At 50.7% G+C, this 22131-nt stretch overlaps 1 protein-coding gene across 1 annotated transcript in view; it reads left to right on the top strand.

Moving 5' to 3' along the window:
- Positions 1-22131, top strand: part of LOC119573190 (transcription factor Sox-21-A-like) — a 100756-nt gene that overhangs the window by 77606 nt on the left and 1019 nt on the right. Inside the window, exon 2 of the mRNA XM_037920280.1 lies at positions 14040-22131. This exon is cut by the window's right edge and continues 1019 nt beyond it. Coding sequence (XP_037776208.1) covers positions 14040-15209 — 1170 coding nt within the window. The 3' untranslated portion in view covers positions 15210-22131. The remainder of the gene's footprint in view (positions 1-14039) is intronic.

Raw genomic sequence — 22131 nt, 5'->3', positions numbered from 1 at the left:
ACCAGGGTATGCTTGGGCTGTGGGGTACCGCCGGTGGTTGTTTGGGATTCGGGATTCGGTCGCTTAGGAAGGGAGGAGGTAGAGGGAAATAAAGAGAAGGACGAAATGGAAAGGAAAGAGAGTGAGAGAGAGTGAGAGAGAGTGAGAGTGTGAGTGTGAGTGTGAGTGTGAGTGTGAGTGTGAGTGTGAGTGTGAGTGTGAGTGTGAGTGTGAGTGTGAGAGTGAGAGTGAGAGTGAGAGTGAGAGAGAGAGAGAGAGAGAGAGAGAGAGAGAGAGAGAGAGAGAGAGAGAGAGAGAGAGAGAGAGAAATGAGAGTAGAAAGAAAACAAGGGACTGAAGACAATGCAAGCAGTATGGAGGAGCGGTCATCGTGTTAATAGAAACAAATGGCACTCGAGAACGAAAGAAAGTACGGTGTATCTTATCGCTCGCAGTACTTAGTCGAATGGATGTCACTCTAATGTGCACAATAATAAGGACAAAGCAGTCGCTAATATGGTGGGGATGGTTGGGGCAGTGTGGGGCTACCTTCCCTCACACCCACCAGTCGGGTCCCGAGTTGGGGCTGAGGGCGGGGTTGTAGGGGACATTTTCTCATGGTTAGTCTTGGATCTCTCTCTCACGCTCTTTCGCCCTCTCTCTTTCTCTCTCTTTCTCTCTCTTTCTCTCTCTTTCTCCGTCCCTCCCTCTCTCCCTCCCTCCCTCTTTCTCTCCCTCCCTCTTTCTCTCCCTCCCTCTCTCCGTCCCTCCCTCTCTCCCTCCCTCCCTCCCTCCCTCCCTCCCTCCCTCCCTCCCTCCCTCCCTCCCTCCCTCCCTCCCTCCCTCCCTCCCTCCCTCTCTCTCTCTCTCTCTCTCTCTCTCTCTCTCTCTCTCTCTCTCTCTCTCTCTCTCTCTCTCTCTCTCTCTCTCTCTCTCTCCCCCCATCACACGCACTCACTCTCTTTCTTTCATCTCTCCATCGTCTCTACTTCCCTTTGATTTCTCTTTCCTCCCCCCCCCTCTTTTCCTCACCCACGCCCTCGCTCTTATCCCGCCTCCGCCCCCCTTCCCCGACCCCCACCCCCACCCCCTTCACGGCTTTACATCAGCCCCCTTTTTTCTCTTCCTCTCCTCTTCTTTCTTTCCTTTTTTACAATGTTAATCTCTCAAAATCTCCCTCATCGAAGAGAGCGATTAAGAGGCCCCTGTCTATCTGTCTGTCTTACTGTCTATCTATCTATCTATCTATTTATCTGTCTATCCCCAACAACAGTTTTGAGCTGTGTTGAGGGTCGAGTTTTGTCTCCCATAATCATTGATAACCATTGATGGAGTGCAAGTGTATTTTCCTCTTTTAGGTGAAATAACATTGAGGGACAGGCAGGCAGACAGACACAGACAGACAGACAGACAGACAGACAGACAGACAGACAGACAGACAGACAGACAGGCAGACAGAAGCATATAGATAAACAGAGTAAGAAAAGATTGAAAACCGAGGGGGTTCAAACTCGCGAACGAAGGGAAAAAAATAAACACCGGACGAAACTTGGAAAAAAACAAACAAACAGCAACTTAAAAAAAAAAAAAAAACAGAATAAAATGAACACAAACATACAAATAAAGAGGCAGACGGGCGCAGGATGAGAGGCTCGTAAAGGCCAGCAGGAGAGCAGAGCAAGATCCCCCGCCACGTGGTACAGGAGAGCTGTATCCAGTAGCGGGGGGCGGGGGAGGGCAGGGCAGGGCAGGGCAGGGGGAGAGGGCTAGGGAGGTCAAGATGGAAGGGGGGAGGGGAGGGGAAGGCAGGGGGAGAGGGCTAGGGAGGTCAAGATGGAAGGGGGGAAGGGAGGACGGGGAGTGGAAGTGGGAGGGGATGTGAGGGGTGAGCGATAGGGGGGTATGAGGGGAGAGAGAGGGAGGGGGATGAAGGGAAAGGAGGAGGGAAGAGAGAGGGAGGAGAAGCAAGCGGGAGGGAAGCGAGTGGGAGGTCCTTCGTGGGGATGTAAAGGAGAGAGGGAGGGTGTTTCTTCGCTGGGGGTGGGGTGCGTGAGGGGGTGGGGGGAGGGGTCCTTCGTGCGGGCGGTTTCCCTCGCCCACTGTGCTTGCTTGCTTGCTTGCTGGAGTCCTGCCTGCCACCAGCTCGCTCTGCCACTCGTGGGCGAGGGGAAGGGGAGGAGATGAGGAAGATGATAACGAGGAAGAGGAGGAGGAGGATGAGGAGGATGACGAGGAAGAGGAGGAGGATGGCGAGGAGGAGGAGGATGGCGAGGATGATGATGATGAGAAGGAGGGAGATGAAGATGATGATGAAGATAGAGATGATGAAAATGAGAGAGGGGAAGAGGAGAATGGAAAAAAAAGTGAATGAAAGAGAGGACGAAGTAGAAGACAAAGAAGAGAGGACAGAAAAGAAGGGAAGTAAAGGGAAGGAAGAAGAAGACTAGAGAATGATCTTAAACTTGTTTTGCAATTAGCTAAAACGGCGCTTATTTGGTTCCTATTGTTTTCAGCTTTTTTTTGGCCGAGGAGGGGGAGGGGTAAGGAGGAGAGGGGAAACATGAACGAATGGTGGGTGAAGCACGGCAAATTTCTCTCTCTCTCTCTCTCTCTCTCTCTCTCTCTCTCTCTCTCTCTCTCTCTCTCTCTCTCTCTCTCTCTCTCTCTCTCTCTCTCTCTCTCTCTCTCTCTCGCTCTCTATCTATCTCTCTATCTCTATCTCTCTTTCTCTCGAGGCGTTAATGATTCGGCTCTGTTTTTGTTCGGCCTGGGATATCCGGCCGTTTATTCTGGGGAGAGAGCGAGGGGATCCCGCGGCCTAGCCTTCTGTCTCCCCTCGCCCTCCCCTCTCTCGATTTTTTTCCTTTGTTCTTTTTCTTTTCGCTTTCGGGGCTTTTCTTTTTTCTTTCTTTTTTCTTTCTTTTTTCTCTCTTTCTGGGCTTTCCTTACTTTTTTTTCTTTCTCTATCTTTCTTATCCGTTCTCCTCTCCCCCCCACGTTCGATTTTTTTTGTCTCTCTTTTTTCTTCTCGTTTCTCCTCCCCTCCCCTCCCCTTTTCTGTCTTTTCTTCTCCTCCTTTCATCTCCTCTCCTCTCTTGTCTTTTCTTCTCTCCTCTGCTCTCCTCTCCTCTCCTCTCTGTTCTCCTCTCCTCTCCTGTCTGTTCTTCTCTCCTGTCTTTTCTTCTCTCCTCTCTGTTCTCCTCTCCTCTCCTCTCCTCTCTGTTCTTCTCTCCTCTCTGTTCTCCTCTCCTCTCCTCTCCTCTCTGTTCTCCTCTCCTGTCTGTTCTTCTCTCCTCTCTGTTCTCTGAAGCTAGGCTCTTCACCAGCCACACGCACGGAACATACATTCAAACACACACCTTCGTTTTTGTCTCCAAACAAGCTGACAGATTCAGGGTCTTACCTCTTAGAATATATAGATGTGGAAAAAAGCAAGGTTGTATCCAGAATGAGGGGACGAGGTGGGGGATGGGGGATGGGGGGGAGGGGGGAACCGCCCCTTTTTTTTGCCCCCACCAAGGCTGGTTCACGTTTAGTGCATTTAGTTTCCGTGTTTCACATACTTATTGTACACTCTTTGCGGTACTGTTCTTGTTCTTGTTAATTTTCGTTGTTTTGGTTCTGTCAAGGATGCCACTCCTTTTCCTCTTTTTTTTGTGTGTGTATTTATTTATTTATTTTTTGTTTCGTTTTCTTAGAGAACGTCTTCCTCTCGTCTTGTTACGGCCATCATTTTCTTTCAACTTGTTAAGACTTGCCACACGCCTCAATTACCCTTAATTTCCTCTCTTATTCCTCTCAGCTGCTATGCTCCCCCCCCTTCCCCCTCCCCACCCACCCCTTTGATCAACCCTTCTCTCTCGCCCATCCCCCCCACCCAACCCCCCACCCTCAGCCCCCCACCCCCGCGTCTTCCGGGTTGACTTCTGAAGTTTCCAGAGCTTCTCCTGCGCCCTTCTGTTTTTCCTTTTCTTTCTTTACATCAGTCTATCTCTGTGTATGGTGTAAGTGTGTATGTGTTTGGGTGTATATATTTACTGCAAATGTGCGCACTCATACATATACAAAGACGTATGTAAATAGACTGTATATCACCTATCACGCTCGGTTTTCAATCCTTTTTTGTGTCCCCATATCTCCCCTTCACAGAGCTTCTCTCCCTTCCTCCCTTCTTTCCTCTTCTCTCGTCCCTCCCTCATTCTCTTTCTCCACCATTCCTCCCTCCTTCTCTCCCCCACCATCCCTCCATACCTCCCTTCCTCCGTCCTCACTTCCTCTCCCTTTCTTTTCCCTACTTTCCCTCTCTCTCTTTCTCTTCCCTTCCATCCCTCCCTCCCTCTCTCTCCCCTCTCTCTCCCCCCCCCTCTCTCTCTCTCTCTCTCTCTCTCTCTTCTCTCTCTCTCTCTCTCTCTCTCTCACTCTCTCTCACTCTCTCTCTCTCCCTCCCTCTCCCTCTCCCTCTCCCTCTCCCTCTCCCTCTCCCTCCCTTCCTCCCTCCTTTCCCTCCCTTCCCTCCCTTCCCTCCCTCCTTCCCTCCCTCCCCACTTCTCTTCCCCCGGTTAACAACGGGCTGAACAAAGGGGGACTTGATGCCGTGGCGCTCGTAAGCTGTTCCCTTTTGTCTGCTTCTGTCTCATAATATTAGCAGATGCCCGACACCAAGGGGGGGGGGGGTAGGAAGGGAAGGGGTGTTGGAGGGCATCCTTTCCCTCCTCCTCCTCCTCCTCCTCCTCCTCCTCCTCCTCCTCCTCCTCCTCCTCCTCAGAACTCTCTCTCTCTCTCTCTGTCTGTCTGTCTGTCTGTCTGTCTCTCTCTCTCTCTCTCTCTCTCTCTCTCTCTCTCTCTCTCTCTCTCTCTCTCTCTCTCTCTCTCCGTGTTATTCTTTTATTTACTTATTTTTCGTTTTATTTTCTTGCTTCTGCCAGCACCCTCCTCCGTTCGCCCCTCTCTTCACACAGATTATTAAGGCCGTTTCATCTTACTGAATTAATAATGTTACCAAATTTGAATAACGAGTAAAGTAGATAACTGCTGTTATAAAAAAGCAAACGGATATTCACATGAACACGCAAGTGCGCACACAGGCACACACAGATGCACAAGTACACACACACACACACACGCACACGCACGCACGCACGCGCGCACACACACACACACACACACACACACACACACACACACACACACACACACACACACACACACACACACACACACACACACACACACACACACACACACACACACGCACACACACACACACACACACACACACACACACACACACACACACACACACACACACGCGCACAGCTAAGTATTATGTACTATTAGGCTGAGCAGATGCCCCAATTTCCGTCTGTCATGAGAGAGCGAGAGCGATAGAGCGCATGGCTTGTCATGAAATGGCAGGCAAGAAACAAACTAGGCGTGGAGCGGAGCTGAGCGGAGCGGAGCGGCAATGTATGTAGCTGCGCCCATCAGCCCACGTGTGAAGTCGTCACGCCCACGCTCAAGGTTAGCGGGGTCGGGGGCGGTCAGGGAGGGGGGTGAGGGGTGTGTGTGGGGGGGGGAAGGGGGAAGGGAGTTATGGGTGCGGGTTAGGGATGAGGGGAAGTGATGGAGAGGGGGGGGGGGTCTCCCTGTGGGACATGCTCTCTCTCTCTCTCTCTCTCTCTCTCTCTCTCTCTCTCTCTCTCTCTCTCTCTCTCTCTCTCTCTCTCTCTCTCTCCCCCCTCCCTCCCTCTCTCTCCCTCTCCCTCCCCCTCTCCCTCCCTCCCCCTCTCCCTCTCTCCCTCCATCAATTCCTCCCTTTCTCCATCTCCCTCCCCCCCTCCTCCCCTTCATCCACCGCTCAAGATTATTATGTTTCAGAAGCATAAGAATGAGCTATAAACAAGGAAAGGGGAAAATGAAAGCGTGCGTTGTATAATGTAGGAATAGACGGAGGAGGAGGAGGAGGAAGAGGAGGAGGAGGAGGATTTCGGTCCCGTAGGAGAGACGAGGGGAAAAGAGAGGGAGGGGAAGAGTCGAATGGGGAAGTGGGGAGGAGAGAGGGGGGTAGGAGGAGGAAGGAGAGAGGAGAGGAAGGAGCATCGATAGGGGTTCGGGGATTGGGGGAGGGGAGGGGGGAGGAGGGGGGGAGGCTCGGTTGGATGTCTGCGGGGATTGGTTGGCTCGACGGCGGTGGATGCAGGTGGTTAGTGAGTTTATTGGCCTATAAAGGCGGATGATTGGTTCCCTGGCAGCCAGTGGATGAAGGGCGTTTGGTGGGAGGTGGATGGAGGGCGGGGGGGGGGGGGGGGTAACGAGTGAGTGTAGGATTGGAGGAATCCTTCTCGAATCCCTTGGGTCCGGGTTGTTCCTTCGTCGTCTTCCTCCTCTTTCGCCTCCTCCTTCCTTATACGTATCCGCGTCCTCCTCATATCCTCCTCCCTCCTCCCTTCTCACACACTCTCTCCCTCTTCCTCGTCTTTCGCCTCTTACTCAACATCCTTATTCGCGTTTGATCCTCCTTCCTCCTCTCTTTCTCCCATCTCTCCCTCTGCCTTTCTGTTGTAATTCTTTTATTCCCACTCCTCTTTCTCTTCCTCTCCTCTTTCTCTTCCTCTCCTCTTTCTCTTCCTCTCCTCTCCCAACCCCTCCAAAACACACATTCCTTCCCCTTCTCCTCCTACATCGTCCTCCCTCTATACGTCTTCTCGCATATTTTCCTTCGCATATTTCACCGAAGCCGTCGCTCGCTTCATCCCCCCCCCCCCAAGCATACCCCCAAGGTCGCAGGCAATGATGCTCAGATATGGGTTAATGTCGCAGCGGCCGGCCAGTGAAACGCTTCGAGAAATGCATTGCTCGTGAGTGTCTGTGTTGGATGGTGGTGGGGGAGGGGAGGGGAGGGGGGGTCAGTTGCAGCAGGCCTAATCTTGTATGAAGGTCTTCGCTCCTCTCTCTCTCTCTCTCTCTCTCTCTCTCTCTCTCTCTCTCTCTCTCTCTCTCTCTCTCTCTCTCTCTCTCTCTCTCTCTCTCTCTCTCTCTCTCTCCCTCCCTCTCCCTCTCCCTCTCCCTCACCCTCTCCCTCTCCCTAAGGCTCTCACCCTCTCTTCTCCCTCTCCCTCGCATCCTAGCCTCCTCTTCCATCCCCACACCTCTCACCCCACTCCCCTCCCCCTACTCCACATCCCCTCGGTGTCCCTTCGCTCTTGTTCCACCTCCAGCACGCTCACTCTTACCCTCCCTCCCCCTCCTCCCTCCCCCTCCTCTTCCTCCTCCTCCTCCTCCTCCTCCTCCTCCTCCTCCCCCTCCTCCCCCTCCTCCCCCTCCTCCTCTCTTCCCTTCCCCTCTTCCCTTCCCCTCTTCCCTCTCCTCTCCCCATCTCCCCCTCTCCCTCGTAGACCAGTGGTAATCAGAACAACACACCTGTTAAATGATGCATAGCCTTGTATCTTGCCCCCTTACTGCGACTTTTCCCTTTCCCGTTTAATTACAACGTATTGTTCGGGGCCCATTTTCTGGTGCGTCGGCTGCCCTGCCCTTCTTCCTGTCCCGGGTCGATTCCGGCTGTCGGGTTGTCGTGTCATGTGGCACTGTACTTTTGACACGCTCCCATTGCTTGACACACTTGAGGGATCATTACCATCAGTGTGTGAATTTATTGCAGTGTCAAGGAGGAGGAAGAGGAGGAGGAGGAGTCGCAACGTGGGTGCTGGTGGCAACGCGAAGGCTTCTTGTGTAGGCGGTTATCCTTGTGTTGACAACCCCCTGCCCCGTCGGCTCCCCCCCCCTCTCCCCTTCTCTCCTCTCGCTTCCCTTACCCTCCCCTTCTCGCATCTCTTGCTTCTCGCCCGTCCCTTCTCGCTTTTCTCTCCCCTCTTTCTCTCCTCTCTCCTCTCTCCCCTCTCCTCTCTCCTCTCTCCTCTCTCCTCTCTCCTCTCTCCTCTCTCCTCATCTCTTCTCTCTCTCTCTTTTCTCTCTCTTTTCTTCCCTCTCCTTTCTCTCTCTTTTTTTCCTCTCTCTCTCTCCCTCTCTCCCCCCCCCTCCCCTCCTCCCCTCCCTCACACACACAACACACACCCCACACACACACACACACACACACACCCACACACACACACACACCACACACACACACACACACACACACACACCACACATTGTAGGCTCTTCTTCTCTCCACCAGAGAGAGGGAGAGAGAGAGATAGAGGGAGAGAGAGAGATAGAGGGAGAGAGAGAGATAGAGGGAGAGAGAGAGATAGAGGGAGAGAGAGAGATAGAGGGAGAGAGGGGAGAGGGGGAGGGAGAGAGAGAGGGGGAGGGGAGAGAGAGAGGAGAGAGAGGGAGAGAGGAGAGAGAGAGGGAGAGAGAGGGAGAAGAGAGAGAGAGAGAGAAGAGAGGAGAGGAGGGGAGAGAGAGAGTGGGGGGGGGGGGGGGGGGGACCGTCCCCATCAACTGACCTTCTCTCTGTCAGAATTAAATACCCCCCCCTCCCCCCTACCAATCCACCCACCCCAAAAAACCCAACTAGGGGCGGGCTTTTTTTTTTTTTTTTTTTTTTTTTTTTTTTTTTTTTTTTTTTTTTTTTTTTTTTTTTTTCCCTTTTTAAAACCCACCATCCCACCCTTTTTTTTTTTCCATTTTTTTTTCTTTTTTCTTTTGTTTCTTACTTCCTTTTTTTTTTTAAAAGAGGGTTCATGATCCCTTCTTTTTTTTTTTTTTTTTTTTTTTTTTCCCCCCGGGCCCTGAACCCATCCAAAAAAAAACCCTTTTTCCCCCCACCCCCACCTCTTTCCCGCTTGGCCCCCCCCCGTCCCGGAGGACCCTACCCCCCCCCTTCCCCCCCCCCAGGCTTTTTGTGTGCCCTCTGACTCCCAAAACCCCTTCCCCTCTCTGGGAAACCTCCATCGTCCCCCACCCAGAGCCCTTTTCATTTCCCCTTCCCCTCTTTTGCCTCACTTACAGCCTTTCTCCACCTTCCCTTTTTTTTCCCCATCCCCCACTTACTCCTGGGAAATCCCCACCCCCCCTCGACCTTTCCCCCCCACGTTCTAAAAGCAAAAGGGGCCCCTCCACCCCCCACTCGTTTCCAGCCCACTGATCAGCCAAAACCCACCAGCCCACCAAAGAGGCCGCCAGTACCTGCCCGGGGCCCCCCCACCCCCCACCTTTCCCCCCCCCAAAATTTTTTTCCCCCCCTTTCCCCCCTCCCCTTTCCTTCCCCCTCCTCCTCCCCCCCCTCTTCCTCCCCTTTTTTTTTTTTTTAAAAAAAAACTACCCCTTGGGGAGGGTTTAAAAAGGGGAGGCATCCAAACCCCTCCAAACCCCTTTTTCCAATGAGCAATCTGGAGGTGGGCCCTTTTAACCCCCCCCCCCCCCCCCCCCCCCCTTTTTCCCCCCCCCCCTTTTTCTTCCTTCCCCCCCTCTCTTTCCCCCTTCTCCCCTCTCTCTTTTTTTTCTTTCCCCCCCCCTGCTTCTCCCTTCTTCCCCCCTTTCCCTCTCCCCCCCATTTTCCCTCTTCGCCCCCCCCCCATCCTCCCAAACCATTTTTTCCCCAAAGTTTTTTACTGCTTTGGGGAATGGGGGCCCCCTCTCGTCGCATCTCCCCCCGGGCTCATTATTATTTTTTATTATTATTATTATTATTTTTATTATTTTTGAATTTTTAGGTTTTTTTTTTTTTTTTTCTGCTCCATTCCCTTCCCCCTTCCCCCCCCCCGGTTTTCCCCCCTTTTTTTTTCCCTTAGTTTTTTCCCCTTTCGTTTTTCCCCCTCCCCCCTTCTCTTTTTTCTCCTTTTTTCCCTTTTTCCTTACTCGGCAGTTTCCCCCTTCCCCCCTCCCCCACCCCTCCTCCCCTAAGGGCTTGCAATATTGAGTCATGCAACGGGCCAGCAGGCTTCCCCTCCATCCCCCCCCCTTGTCCATTTTCCCCCTTTTTTTCCCCCCCCGCTGGCATCGGGCCCCCTTTTTTTATTTTCTGTTTATTTCCCCCTCCTTTTTCCCCCCAAATTTTCCCTCTTTCCCCCCCTCTGTTCCCTCCCACCCAAACCTCTCTTTTTTGCCTTTTTCCCACCCTTTAAACCCCTTTCCCCTTTTTTCCTTTTCCCCCCTCCTCCTTCCCCCCTCCTCCTCCTTCCTCCTCCTCCTCCTCCTCCTCCTCCTCCTCCCTTCCCCTTTTTCTCTTTAAAGCCCCCTCACCCCATTCAGTCGGTTTTTTTCATGGGTGTTGGGGTGGGGGTGGGTGGGTGGGTGTTTGGGGGGGGGGGGGGGGGGGGGTTTGGGATTTTTGCTTTTGTTTTTTTGTTTTCATGTTTTGTTTTTTTTTATCCAATATTTTTCTCTCCTCTCTCTCTCTCTCTCTCTACCTCCCCCTCCCTCTCTCTCAATTTTCTCTCTCCCCTCTCTCTCCTCTCTTTTCTCTCTCTCTCTCCCCCTCTTCTCTCTTCTCAAGACCCCCTCCCTTTTCCCGCTTCCCTTCTCCCCTCCTCCCTTTCCCCCTTTTCCCCTCCTCCCCCTCTTAACCTTATCTCTCCCCTCTCCTTCCCCTCTTTCCCCCTCCCTTACTTCACCTGCAAAACCCCCCTTTCTCCCTCTCCCTTTGGGGTTTTACCCGGGGCCCCCCTCCTTTGTCCCCCTCCCTCCTCCTCCCTCCCCTCCCCCTTTCCCTCCCTCCCTCCCTTTCCCTCCCTTCCCCCCCTCCTTCCCCCCCCCTCCCCCTCCCTCCCGCCCCCCCCTCCCCCTCTCACCTTTTTTCTTTTTTTTTTTTTCCCCTTTTTTCCCTTTTTTTCTTTACCTTTTTTCCCCCCCATTTTTCTTTTTTTTTTTTCCCCTCTCCCCACCTCCCCCCCTCCCTTTTTCCCCCCCCCCCTCCCCCCCCTTTCCCCCCTTTTCCCTCCCTTTCCCTTTTTTCCCCAATTCCCCATTTATTTTTTTTTTTTTAAATTTTTTTTTTTGTTTTTTCTTTTTTTTTTTTTTTTTTTTTTTAAGGGGGGGAGGGGGGGAGAGGACGTTCTTGATTTGTCCGTGTTGTTGTCGAGGCATACAGGTGTGTGTGTGTGTGTGTTTGTGTGTGTGTGTTTGTGGTGTGTGTTTGTGTTTTGTTTGTGTGTGTGTGTGTGTGTGTGTGTGTGTGTGTTTATATAGTGTTTATTTTCATGCATATATACATAATATATATACGTCTTAGCCACCTTAGAAATAGAGAAAGTGGAGAAAGGAGAATGAAAGGGAAGAAGAAAAATAAGGAGGAGAAAGGAAAACAGAGAGGAGGTCTAAGGGTTAGGACGGGGGGGGGCCGTGCACGGCGTGACACGGCTCATAGATTAATTCCCCACAGAATGGCGTAACGCGATAGTGCCAGAGAACGAGAGCGAGGCGAGGCATCAAACGAGGATTGTAACTCATGCCCTTTATCATCCAGCCATTCCCCGGGACCTCTTACCCGCATGACCCCCCCTCTCCTCCCTCTCCGCCTCCATCTCTACCTCCATCTTCACCGCCATCTCCGTCTCCAACACCTCCTCCTCCCCCCTCCTCCTCCTCCTCCTCCTCCCCTCCTCCTCCTCCTCCTCCTCCTCCTCCTCCTCCGCCTCCATCTCCGTCATTCCCCTCTCCACCTCCGCCTTCTTTGCTTTACAGCGACCACCACTAAAATATGACACAAACAACAGTGAGAGCGCTGAGCGACGGAGCCCGAGAGGGGGAGGGGAAGAGGAAGTTGGTGTTTGGGGGGGGCGTCTTTTTTTTTTTGGGGAAAAGGGGGGGTTTTTCGATTAAAGGAGGGAGGGGTGGGGGGGGGGCTCTGACAGGCTGGGTGGGTGAGTGGGGGGGGGGCTGTAGGCTTGAAAAGTGATCCCTCGGCCCGAGAAGGAGCCTCTTCTTCTTCTTCTCCTCTTCTTCTTCTACATCGTTTTCTTTGAGAGAGAGAGAGAGAGAGAGAGAGAGAGAGAGAGAGAGAGAGAGAGAGAGAGAGAGAGAGAGAGAGAGGGTGTTATCGGTTTTCAGATATTTCCCTTTTTCTCTCTTTTTTTTCGTTTGGTTCCTTCATATCCGCATTCCAATTTCATTTCTCCATTTCTACACGGTTTTCGCTCCTCCCGTCTGTCCGCCCACCTTTCCTCCCCCCCCCCCTCCCTCTCTCTTTCTCTCCCTCACGCCTCCCTCCGTCTCCTCTCCCTTATCCATCTGTCCTCTCCTTCCTAGTATCTCGACCCCCCCCCTCTCTCTCTCTCTCTCTCTCTCTTCTCTCTCTCCTCTCTCTCTCTCTCTCTCTCTCTCTCTCTCCTTCTCTCTCTCTCTCTCTCTCTCTCTCTCTCTCTCTCTCTCTCTTCTCTCTCTCTCTCTCTCTCTCTCTCTCTCTCTCTCTCCCTCCCTCCCTCCCTCCCTCCCTCCCTCCCTCCCTCCCTCCCTCTCTCCCTCCTTCTGCCACCTCCCCTTCCCTTTCCTCCTGAACCTACTCGGGTTTTCCTCTACGGTTTCCTTTCAGCATCCTTTCTTCTCGCTTTCCTTCTCTTCCTCCTCCCCCTCCCCGTCCCTTCTCCTCCCTCCCCGTCTCTTCTCCTCCCTCCCCCTCCCCGTCCCTTCTCCTCCCTCCCCCTCCCCGTCCCTTTCCCTCCCCCTCCCCGTCCCTTCTCCTCCCTCCCCCTCCCCGTCCCTTCTCCTCCCTCCCCCTCCCCGTCCCTCCCTCCCCCCGTCGCGTGTGTTCCCTGTTCCTCCCCCTCGTCTTCCTGTACATTGTTCCCCACCGCCTTCGCCATTCAGGACTCGGGCCCGGGGATCCTCCTGCAGCGGCCCTCGTGTTTATGTCCTCGTGCTTCTCCTGTGTCTGCTTTCTTGTGTCTCTCCCTTATCCCTTATCCCGTCCCTCCTCTCTCTTTCCGATGCCCGTTTCTTCATCTGCTTTCCCTCCCTCTTCCCCCCCCCCCCTCCCTATCTTCCTTCTTCCCATCTTCTGTATATCGCATTAACTGTGCCTCGATCTTCATCGTCTTCGCCTTCTATGAATTTTCCACTTGTGCCTAAATGTTTATGAATATCGCTCCTCAAAGGTGTCCTTAAAGCCCCCCACCCCCACCCCTCCCCCCACCCTCTTATTTCTGCCGGCGTGTCCAGTGGAGTGACTCCCGCAGCGGCGCCAGGGACTGCATCTGGTGACAAGATTCCGCATTCGCTTCGGATGCCGCACCCGACGCCCCTGCTTGCGTCACGGGCACCACGCGAAATATCCCTAAGGAGGCGCTGCAGTGGCCTTAGCTGGGCACCGAGTTTAGGGCTGGGGGCTCCGAGGTGGCGACAGAGGGGAGGATAAAGGAGGAGGAGGAGAAGAAGAAGAAGAAGCACAGGAGGAGAGAGAGGAGGAGGCAGAGGCGGCGCGAGTTTCCTAGGTCTCGCGTGTGTTTACAGAGGGAGATCCCTTAATCCTTATGAGTGGTGGAGGCTGCGAGCTGGAGGCCCAGTTGTGGCTTAGGTGCCTTTGCGCTCGCTCGCTCGCTCGCTCTGTCTCCCTTTTCTGTTTCTCTCGATCGTTCTTTATTTATTTATTCATATCTCTCACTCTGTCTATCTGTTTAACTATCTATCTATATCTCTCCATCTCCCTCTATCTGTCTCTGTCTGTATATCTATCTCTCGATCTCTCTTGCTCCCTCTCTCCCGTCCCTCTCCCTTCCTCTCTTCCTCTTCATCTCCATCTTCCATTCTTTCCTCTTATTCACCATTTTCTCTTTGATTTCTTTCTACCAGCTGTCAACTCTGATCTCTTTACCTGTTTATGTTCCCGCCATCCCATTTTCCTCCCACTTTCGTACCGAACGTGGATTTGTATTTTCTGTTGCATTTGCTTTTGCTGCTCGCCTCCCAGGTGTGCCAGCTGTTCGTAAATCTCGTGTGTGTGTGTGTGTCTGTGTCTGTGTTTGGGTCTGGGTCTGTGTCCGTGTGTTCAGATATTTTTCTCTCCTATCACAATGTATAGTTTTTTATATTCCTCACATGTGTTATGGGCCTTGTGGCACTAATGTGAGTGAACCCCGCGCCAAGCCTTTCCCTAACGAACGCTTCTCCCATTGCAGACGAAGAAGCACAACCCGAACCACGTGAAGCGGCCCATGAACGCCTTCATGGTGTGGTCACAGATGGAGCGACGCGAGATCGTCAAGTTCGCGCCGGACATGCACAACGCCGAGATCTCCAAGCAGCTGGGGAAGCGGTGGAAGAATCTGACGGAGGACCAGCGGCAGCCGTACATCCAGGAGGCGGAGCGGCTGCGGCAGCTGCACATGCAGGAGTACCCCGACTATAAATACCGGCCTCGCAAGAAGACAAAGTCCGGCAGCAGCGCCAAGTCGGTGGAGAAGGGGCGGGTCACCAAAGCCAAGGACAAGGCGAGCAGCGCCGGCAGCACCGCCTTGAAGGCCGTCAAGCTGACCGCCGACCCGTCGCGGGCGCAGTTCACCACCGGCATCTCCGCCATCAACCACAACAAGCTCAAGCTCAAGCTCAAAATCGACAAGAAGTTCAAGGACTCGATCCGCAACACCATGTACGTGCCCATCTCGCAGTGCACGTCGCCGGCGGAGGTGCCCGCCACGCCCCACGAGATGCCCGCCTCGCCCGAGAGCGCCTCCCTGTACGACAGCCACGTGAGCACCACCAGCAGGAGTAGCAGCCGCGCCGCGTCCACCAGCCCCTCGCCGGGCAAGGAGCCCTTCCTCTACGGCCTCTACACCATCGAGAGCGCGCCGGGGCTCACCTCGCTGCGGCCTGAGTCGCTCGTGTCGTCCACGACCGTCACCTCGGCCGACGACGACGACGACGACGATGACGACGACCACGACCACGACGACAAGGACGACGACGTCGACACCAAGGAGGACGTGCTGCTGTACAGCCGGAAACGCCACACGGTCCGCGACGAGGTATTCGCCCCGCGCCCCTTCCTGCCCAGCTCCCTGTCGGCGTCCCGCGCCGCCGACCCTCCGCCCATCAAGATGGAGCCCCTGGACATCAAGCAGGAGCCGCCCTCGGAGTCCACCCTGGCCGACCTCGACTCCCTCACCGACCTGCTGCAGATGCCGACGGACTTCAAGGTCGAGGTGGACGAGATCAACTCGGACCTGGATTTCGACGCCGTATCGACGTCCTCGGGCTCCCACTTCGAGTTCTCGGACGTGTCGGACATGCTGAGCGACATCGGCGTCAGCAACGACTGCTGGGCCGACATCGGCATCATCAACTGCTGAGCTCGCCGGCGCCCGGCAGCAGGAGACCCTGTTGCCCGCTGAGTCGAGTTTGTTTGATATTGCAAGGAGCCAGCAGGCGTGGCCTTCAGGCGTGGCCAGCAGGCGTGGCCAGCAGGCGTGGCCAGCGGCCGACGCCTGCGGGCGACCAGCGACGCCGGCCTCCAGAGGCGGCGGTGATCTCCTCGGCGTCTGCGAGCGCGAGTCAAGTGCTTGGGCGTTGGCGGCGACTGTGGAGTGAAGCAACATGTGTGCTAGAGTAGTGATGTGACTCACATTTCACTGTGTGATTCTTTATGTTATACATAAGTTACTACTCATAGGAATCATGATATATAAGATGATTGACTTCTTTTTTTCAATGTATTCAATTTTTAGTCATGTAAACCTATATAAAAATGCCACAATAGTGTTGCAAGTGCCAGTTCTGCAGGTGTGATAAGCAGGTGTACAATGAAGACAAGACTTTGCGTTTTTCACCTGTACAACACCCGTCATAGGACATAATGTTAAGTGCATTTCCTTTTTATGAGCTGATCTGTTATGTTGTCATTTCATCGCCATAGTGACTACATAAATCACTTCATTTCATCATTTTATACCATAGCAGTTGAAGCATTTTTCTAAAGCCAAAACCCTTGGACTCCATGTCAACTGCCCATAAACAAAAAACAATGCAAAACAAACTTGTAGTAAACATGGTGCCTGTGCCATTGGCATCACTTGAATCGACCTTTACAGAATATTGCCACATCCGGGATTCATTATTCAGTCAGGGCGGAGAAGTGAAAAAATGAAAAGAAAACGAGACAGGTAACTTAACTAGAAGAAATAACGAGAAAATCAGGTGATGGCACCCTCAGGGCGATCCTGGGTGAGATCTCATCCTCTCTATAAAGATCAAGTGGTGGCAATGGCATCCTCGACCATCAGTACTTTGGAATCTGTGGTATCGCTTGGGGTCGAGTCCCAAGAATAAAAGCGTACGAAGGGAGAAGCCACCGAGGGCCGAAGCTTAATGTCCCAGTGTTCGTAATCGCTCCATGGCGCGGGTTATGACTTCGCTGAGGAAGGCTAGACGAGGCCGAGTCAAGCTTCGTTCTCTTGTCAATGAGCGGAGTAATTTTACCTCTAAAGAATTAGGTCCATATACCCCCCACCCCCATAGCCCCCAACCCCTTATCTCTAGTCTGTATGTTCAGGTTATTCCAAAAAGAAAAGAATAAAAAAAACGTATGTTAATTGATCAACAACGTTTTCCACAACGCATCGTAATGGGCATTTAGTCTTTAAAAACGTTTCTACACGATTCATGCAGTACACAACTGAAGGGCCTGGGCAAAAAAGGAGCTGTTGTCTACATTAGAGTGTAAGTCCAAACTTTTTTTTTTTTTTTCAAATCTTTTAGAAGTGACTCAATTCACTCTTGTTGATATTTCTCCCGCTTTTCCTGTTGGTATTTCTGCGACAGAGTTGGCTTGTTTAAAGCATCACACCACCTCCCCGGCCGAGCCTCCAACTCACCAAGTCTCAGCCAGTTACTCTGAGGATCTGTCTTGCGCACAACGGAAAAGATGTATTATTTTTGTGACGGGGCTCTGCGCAGCACTGTCATCGTCCCAGCGCCCTCCAAAACAGGTTCCACCCACTAAACCACCCGGTTTTTCATATATGAATGATATATATGAATATATATAGTAATCGACTTTTTGTACTAGTATTAATGCAACGATGCGAGCCCGGGGGCGCGAGGTGCGAAGCTGGGCGCCGCGGCGGGGCCGTCTCCATGCGGCGGCGCGGCGCGAGGCCGCAGGAACGCGCCTCGTCAAGCGCCGCGCATGGACGTGGTCACAGAGTCACAGGAGGCCGGCTTCGCGTACCGAATGCCTCGAGGTTTGTATCACCATAGACTGCCGATCGTCGGATACACACATACATTACACATATACCCTCTGTCTTTCCTAAGTAAGTAAATGAAAAATCTGCAGGTACGGCGCATTACCATTACGGTGTGAGAGAATTTAGCGCTTCCGACGTCGCCAGCAGCTTCTGACGGTGCACTTTCGCAGTGTTGTCATTTAGGAAAGTGCATCGCGCCGAAGGGCCTCCAGATGGACGGACAGATAATTCCTCTCACACGTTCTCCTTTTTTTTAGTAACTGCATTATCTCATGTCTCGTAATATAGTGTCATCGGCTAAGACTGTGAACCCCGTCGTTCTCATGATCGGAAAGTGATTCGAAGGCGGTTTCATTAAAAGAAAACGAGATTAAAGGAAGCCGCCAAGTGGTTTCCATTGCTCGCCAGAACCCCTTGAGAACTGCTCTTCACTCGTGAGAAATGGCCGTCACAGTGTTGGATCCTGTCAATAACAGCCATTCATGTGCTTTTGTAACATTTTTATTTCTCTCTGTAACCAACTCAGTGCTATAGGGTAACTCTTATAGAATAACATTAAGGGTAAACAACAATGAGGCTCTTGACAGATCTGGTGATAGCTTTCTCATAATCCAAATGTAATACTATTTGTATTGCTTGCCTCCCCCCCCCCCTGTTGTTCCTTGTAAACTGATTGTTCATAATTGTGTTTTTGTAACGTCCTAACTGGTGTTTTGATTTGATGGCTGTAAGTTTTAAAAAAAAGTTTGTCCTACGGGAATGTTGTGGGTGGTCTCTCTCTATATATACTGGACACTGATTAGGGGAAACATCGGGGTGTATGCAAGGTTCTCTCCGAAAACCCATTATTGTTGAATATTTTGTACCACAAGGAAGGAGTCCACTTTGCATACACTTTCTTCGAGAGTTCTCCCCCGCCCTCCCCTCCTCATCACCTTTTGTACACCCAGGGGAGGTTTGTAGACACTACTTGGAGACGCCATTGGTCGAGTGGGACGGAGGTAGTCCCCAGCGCCCTCTTGCATTTCTAGGTAGCGTTATCCGAATGTAAGAAGAAAAAAAAACTTTCAAAAAACCGTTCCATGGTTCCAGAGGCCTCAGAAGAACTCGAGACTCTCTTGAATGGTGAATTAGAGCAATAAGGAGAATTTTTTGTAGGTGTTTTATAATGTACTCCGTCGTTATTTGTCATGTTTGACGAATTATCTACTCGAAGCAAGTTTAGAAGGAAGAAGAGTGCCGGCATCAGCTAAACCAGTAATCCAGTGCACGGCCTCTTTGTCACAGCTGTCTTGTGGGTACTTGAGACTTCGCTCGCGTGTACTGTGTGTAGTCCGAGGTTGCATGAGCCTCTCTCTTAGTTGCAGGCGTAAGGAAGTTATTATGTGTATTCCTGGTCAGTTGGAAGGGTGAGAGATTTGTACATCATTTAGGCATAAGAGAATGAGAGAGAAAAACAGATGCAGAAAGTTGGATTTTGTCTTCGTTTAGCTGTTAAAGGATAATATTAAAATCACCAGCTACAACTTCAGTGTCACCACAGAAAGTAGATATTAGTCGTTAATGACTATTTTTTAATCTGTTTCTGAGAACCCTCTTAGTGTTTCTAGAACCCTCTAGTTGTTTGGAATCTTGATCATCAGTTCGACAGCAGCGGCCACGCTCTCTGCTGTTAAAGAAATAACACTTTCATCATAGATTTCTAGAAAACCATATTTATAGAAACAAAAAAACTACTAGAAACATTATCGTAATCTTCTTCAGTTCTTCTTTTGGACTACTTACTGTGCAAAAGAACAAGAAACTAGCAGTCAAAGAACCTTCTAGCAAACTTAGCCGGCATCATCGCCCGCGTCTTCCTGAGAGAGTACAATATCGCCTCCTTCATGCCAGGTCGTGGATCACAGGATGGGAGTTCCTTTTACGCGTCGCCGCTGCCGCCGCCGCCGCCGCTGCCACCTCAGGATCTTCTTGCTCTTAGTCTTACCAAACCTCCTGCCTTCACCCCCCCCTTCACCCCCACTTCACCCTTCCACCCCCTTTTCCCCACTTCGCTTCCCCCTGGCTCCTCGTTGGCTCTGCAGGAGGTGCCACGGGATTCGCTGTCTGCTGCGACTCGCCTCTCCGTTCGGGTCGGTTGCAATTCCCCGGATCAACGTGGGGGAGAGGAAGGTATTAATGATTCCGTTTGTTATTCAATAGTCACGGTTACTTTTACTTTTTTTTAATGCTTACTACGACTGCCGTAACTACTACTACTACTACTACTACTACTACTACCACCACTACTGCCACTGTCGATTTATAATCCTCCCCCGAATCATTTCCAGTAGTATTACCATACGAATGATCCACCTCTCGTTTCAGTCCTCCCGAAAGCCGTTTTCCGTTTCCGGCGGCTCGAACCCGGTGTCTGCGATCTAGTCGTGCAAAGGAAATCGCCTCTTGTTGTCTTGGTCGAAACCTGTTCCTGACCCCAATCCCGACTCTCGCACAACCCTAATCCTTATCCCTGAATCACCCTAGTACCCAGTCCTTATCCCAGTCCTTTTATTACCTAATCCTTGCCTTATCTCTGAACCAATCCCGAATATATTCTAGATCTTTCCTTCCTCTTTCGCCAGTGTCGCTGTTTTGACTGACAGACCGATCATATATACTTCAAGTCATTCCAAACCTCTTTTTTCTCTTTATTTAATTTTCGTTTTTTTAGGGGGGGGGGAGCAGGGCATCAACGACGATGATCGAATTTATTAATAGTGAATCTAATTATTTGAAGGAGCCAAAAGGCGATGTTTTGCTTTCGTTTCGTTTCGTTTCGTTTCGTTCTTTGATCTTTTGTTATTGTTGATGTCTCGTTTTTTTTTCTCACCAGATGTGATTGAAACAAGATATGCGAAAATAGGAAATTAGTTAACAGATCGATATGTAGAAATTATATACCGTCTAAAAAGAAAAAAAAAATGCGAGTGGCGAAGCAGCGTGCGATTTTCAGGAAGTTTTTTTTCCCTCTTGAACAGCGGTTTTCTCAGTGGTTCATGTCAGGATTCCCCTTGGTTTCCCCTTTTTTGTACTTTCCTCTTTTCCTTTTTTTGTCTTTGTCTTTTCCCTTATGGGGTTGGATTTTTTTTTTATCTGTTTACTTTATCCCCTTTTCCCATATTTCTCCCTCTTTCTCCCGTTCCTCTGATTTCAGCTGTTACTTCAGTCCCTCGTTTCCTTCTCCTGTAGAACTACGTCTTTGTCACTGTCTTACCTCCAACAAACTGGTCAACGTTCCTGGTAGAGAGAAAAAAGAAAAAACGTAAGATATTCTCATTGAAATATTATGGGCGTGACTCCCCATCCGAGTGTAAAATCCGACGTGATTTGCTACAGTAACGGTATCCTTCGCAGTGAAAATGGTCAGCTGACTGTTCGTGGGTTTTTACTTTCCTTTTTTTCCACAACGAATATTCTATGGCTGCATCTCTCTTTTGTTTTTGGTTTTTTGGATTTTTTTTTTTTTTTTCGAGTTGCTCACTCTTTCTCTTATAGTTTATTTTCTCACCAAAAAAGAAAGTTTAGATATTTTATTTTTAAAAATTTACTTATTTTAGTCCCGGTTAAGAAGAAGAAAAAAATGTAGATTTGAGAAAAATCTTTTGTTTCAGTTTTTGTTATTGTCTGTATTTCTTTTCTCCAAAAACCTGAACATCCAAGAGTCGACCCATCCGGCTATTCCCGTGTCGAGTAGCTTGATGGAGTGAATATTTCCCCCCGATACACAGGACGCTCTAAAACAAGGCTGTTGTAGTAAAAATGCAAAAAAAAAAAAAAAATGTTATTCAGCTGTCACCACCAAGCACAAACTGGAGAAGACCCAGGTTGACCTCGGCTGCCGAAGGAGGGGACTCGTGAAGGCCCTGGAGATTCGAGGTCTTTGCTGGGTCGGATTGGCGAGCCGAGGATTACGTGGTGTCCTCCACTATGTTATATATATATATATAAATAATTACCCCAGTGAAACCCCCATAACCCTCTTTTTTTCTTACTGGTGAATCCAGAGTGGTGTATGTATGTTTTCTACTTGCGATACATTTTAATCGTTTGTTATACTGATGTACTTGGTCACAACCTGTGTTTTGAAAACTAGTTGGTTGCTTTTCGTGCCCCCCCCCCCCTGTCTCTCTCTGCCGTCCTTCCTCTGATCTCTTCGGTATGATGTCCTTCGGGCGTTCAGGTGATTTACGCATCCACTTCATTTGGTCTCGATTTCCTTCCACCCCATTGGTTGTATAGTATGCTTTTGTTCACATATCATTAAATCATCATCATCTGAAGCTCTTCTACACTTCGTCTGGATTACAAGAGAAATTTCTAGGTAAAATAAATGAGTAAGGTAGTGGAGTTCACGACTCCTTTCTTCTCATGTCTTGCTACTGGTGCATTATGATCTCTTTGGTCAATGAACATCACTGTGAATTAAGCATGGATATTTTTTTCTCTCATAAATATATATATTGATGTTGGCATACAAGGAGGCCTGTGCTACCTGGCAGAGAGTCATCTAGTCTAGACACTCATGATCGTATGGTTTTCGTTGCTCGAACAGGCCGTGGAAGCGAAACGTGGAAACAAGTTTGTAAACATTTTGTAGGTGTTCTTATGACAGTCAGACAAACGTGTCCTGCTTGCTACTCACTGTTCAATCAGGTAAAAGTGATACAGGCGCAGTGTGCAAAGCATGGTGACATATACAGTGTTCGGTGTTGTGAGCATGATTTTGATGATTTTGGGAAGCGACGTTCCTCGGTTAGGATAGAGCTTTTGTTGGGAAAAGCTGTATGGATTCTCTCTGTGATGAAAGCCATACACACACATTAATGATTTCATCGTTCCATTCCGCTTTTGTATTTTTTTGTACTTTTCAGCCAACATGTATGTAAAAAACATATATCATATGCATTATTATCATTATTCCTGTCTCAGAGATCGCACAGAACAAGAGAAACAACACCCAACGCTGTATTTGGCCGTCATGTCC

The sequence above is a fragment of the Penaeus monodon genome, chromosome 5, assembly GCF_015228065.2.
Source record: "Penaeus monodon isolate SGIC_2016 chromosome 5, NSTDA_Pmon_1, whole genome shotgun sequence".
In the NCBI taxonomy this organism is placed as follows: Eukaryota; Metazoa; Arthropoda; class Malacostraca; order Decapoda; family Penaeidae; genus Penaeus; species Penaeus monodon.
The sequence above is the reverse complement of the archived record's forward strand: the minus strand, read 5'-3'. Positions and strand labels throughout refer to the sequence as shown.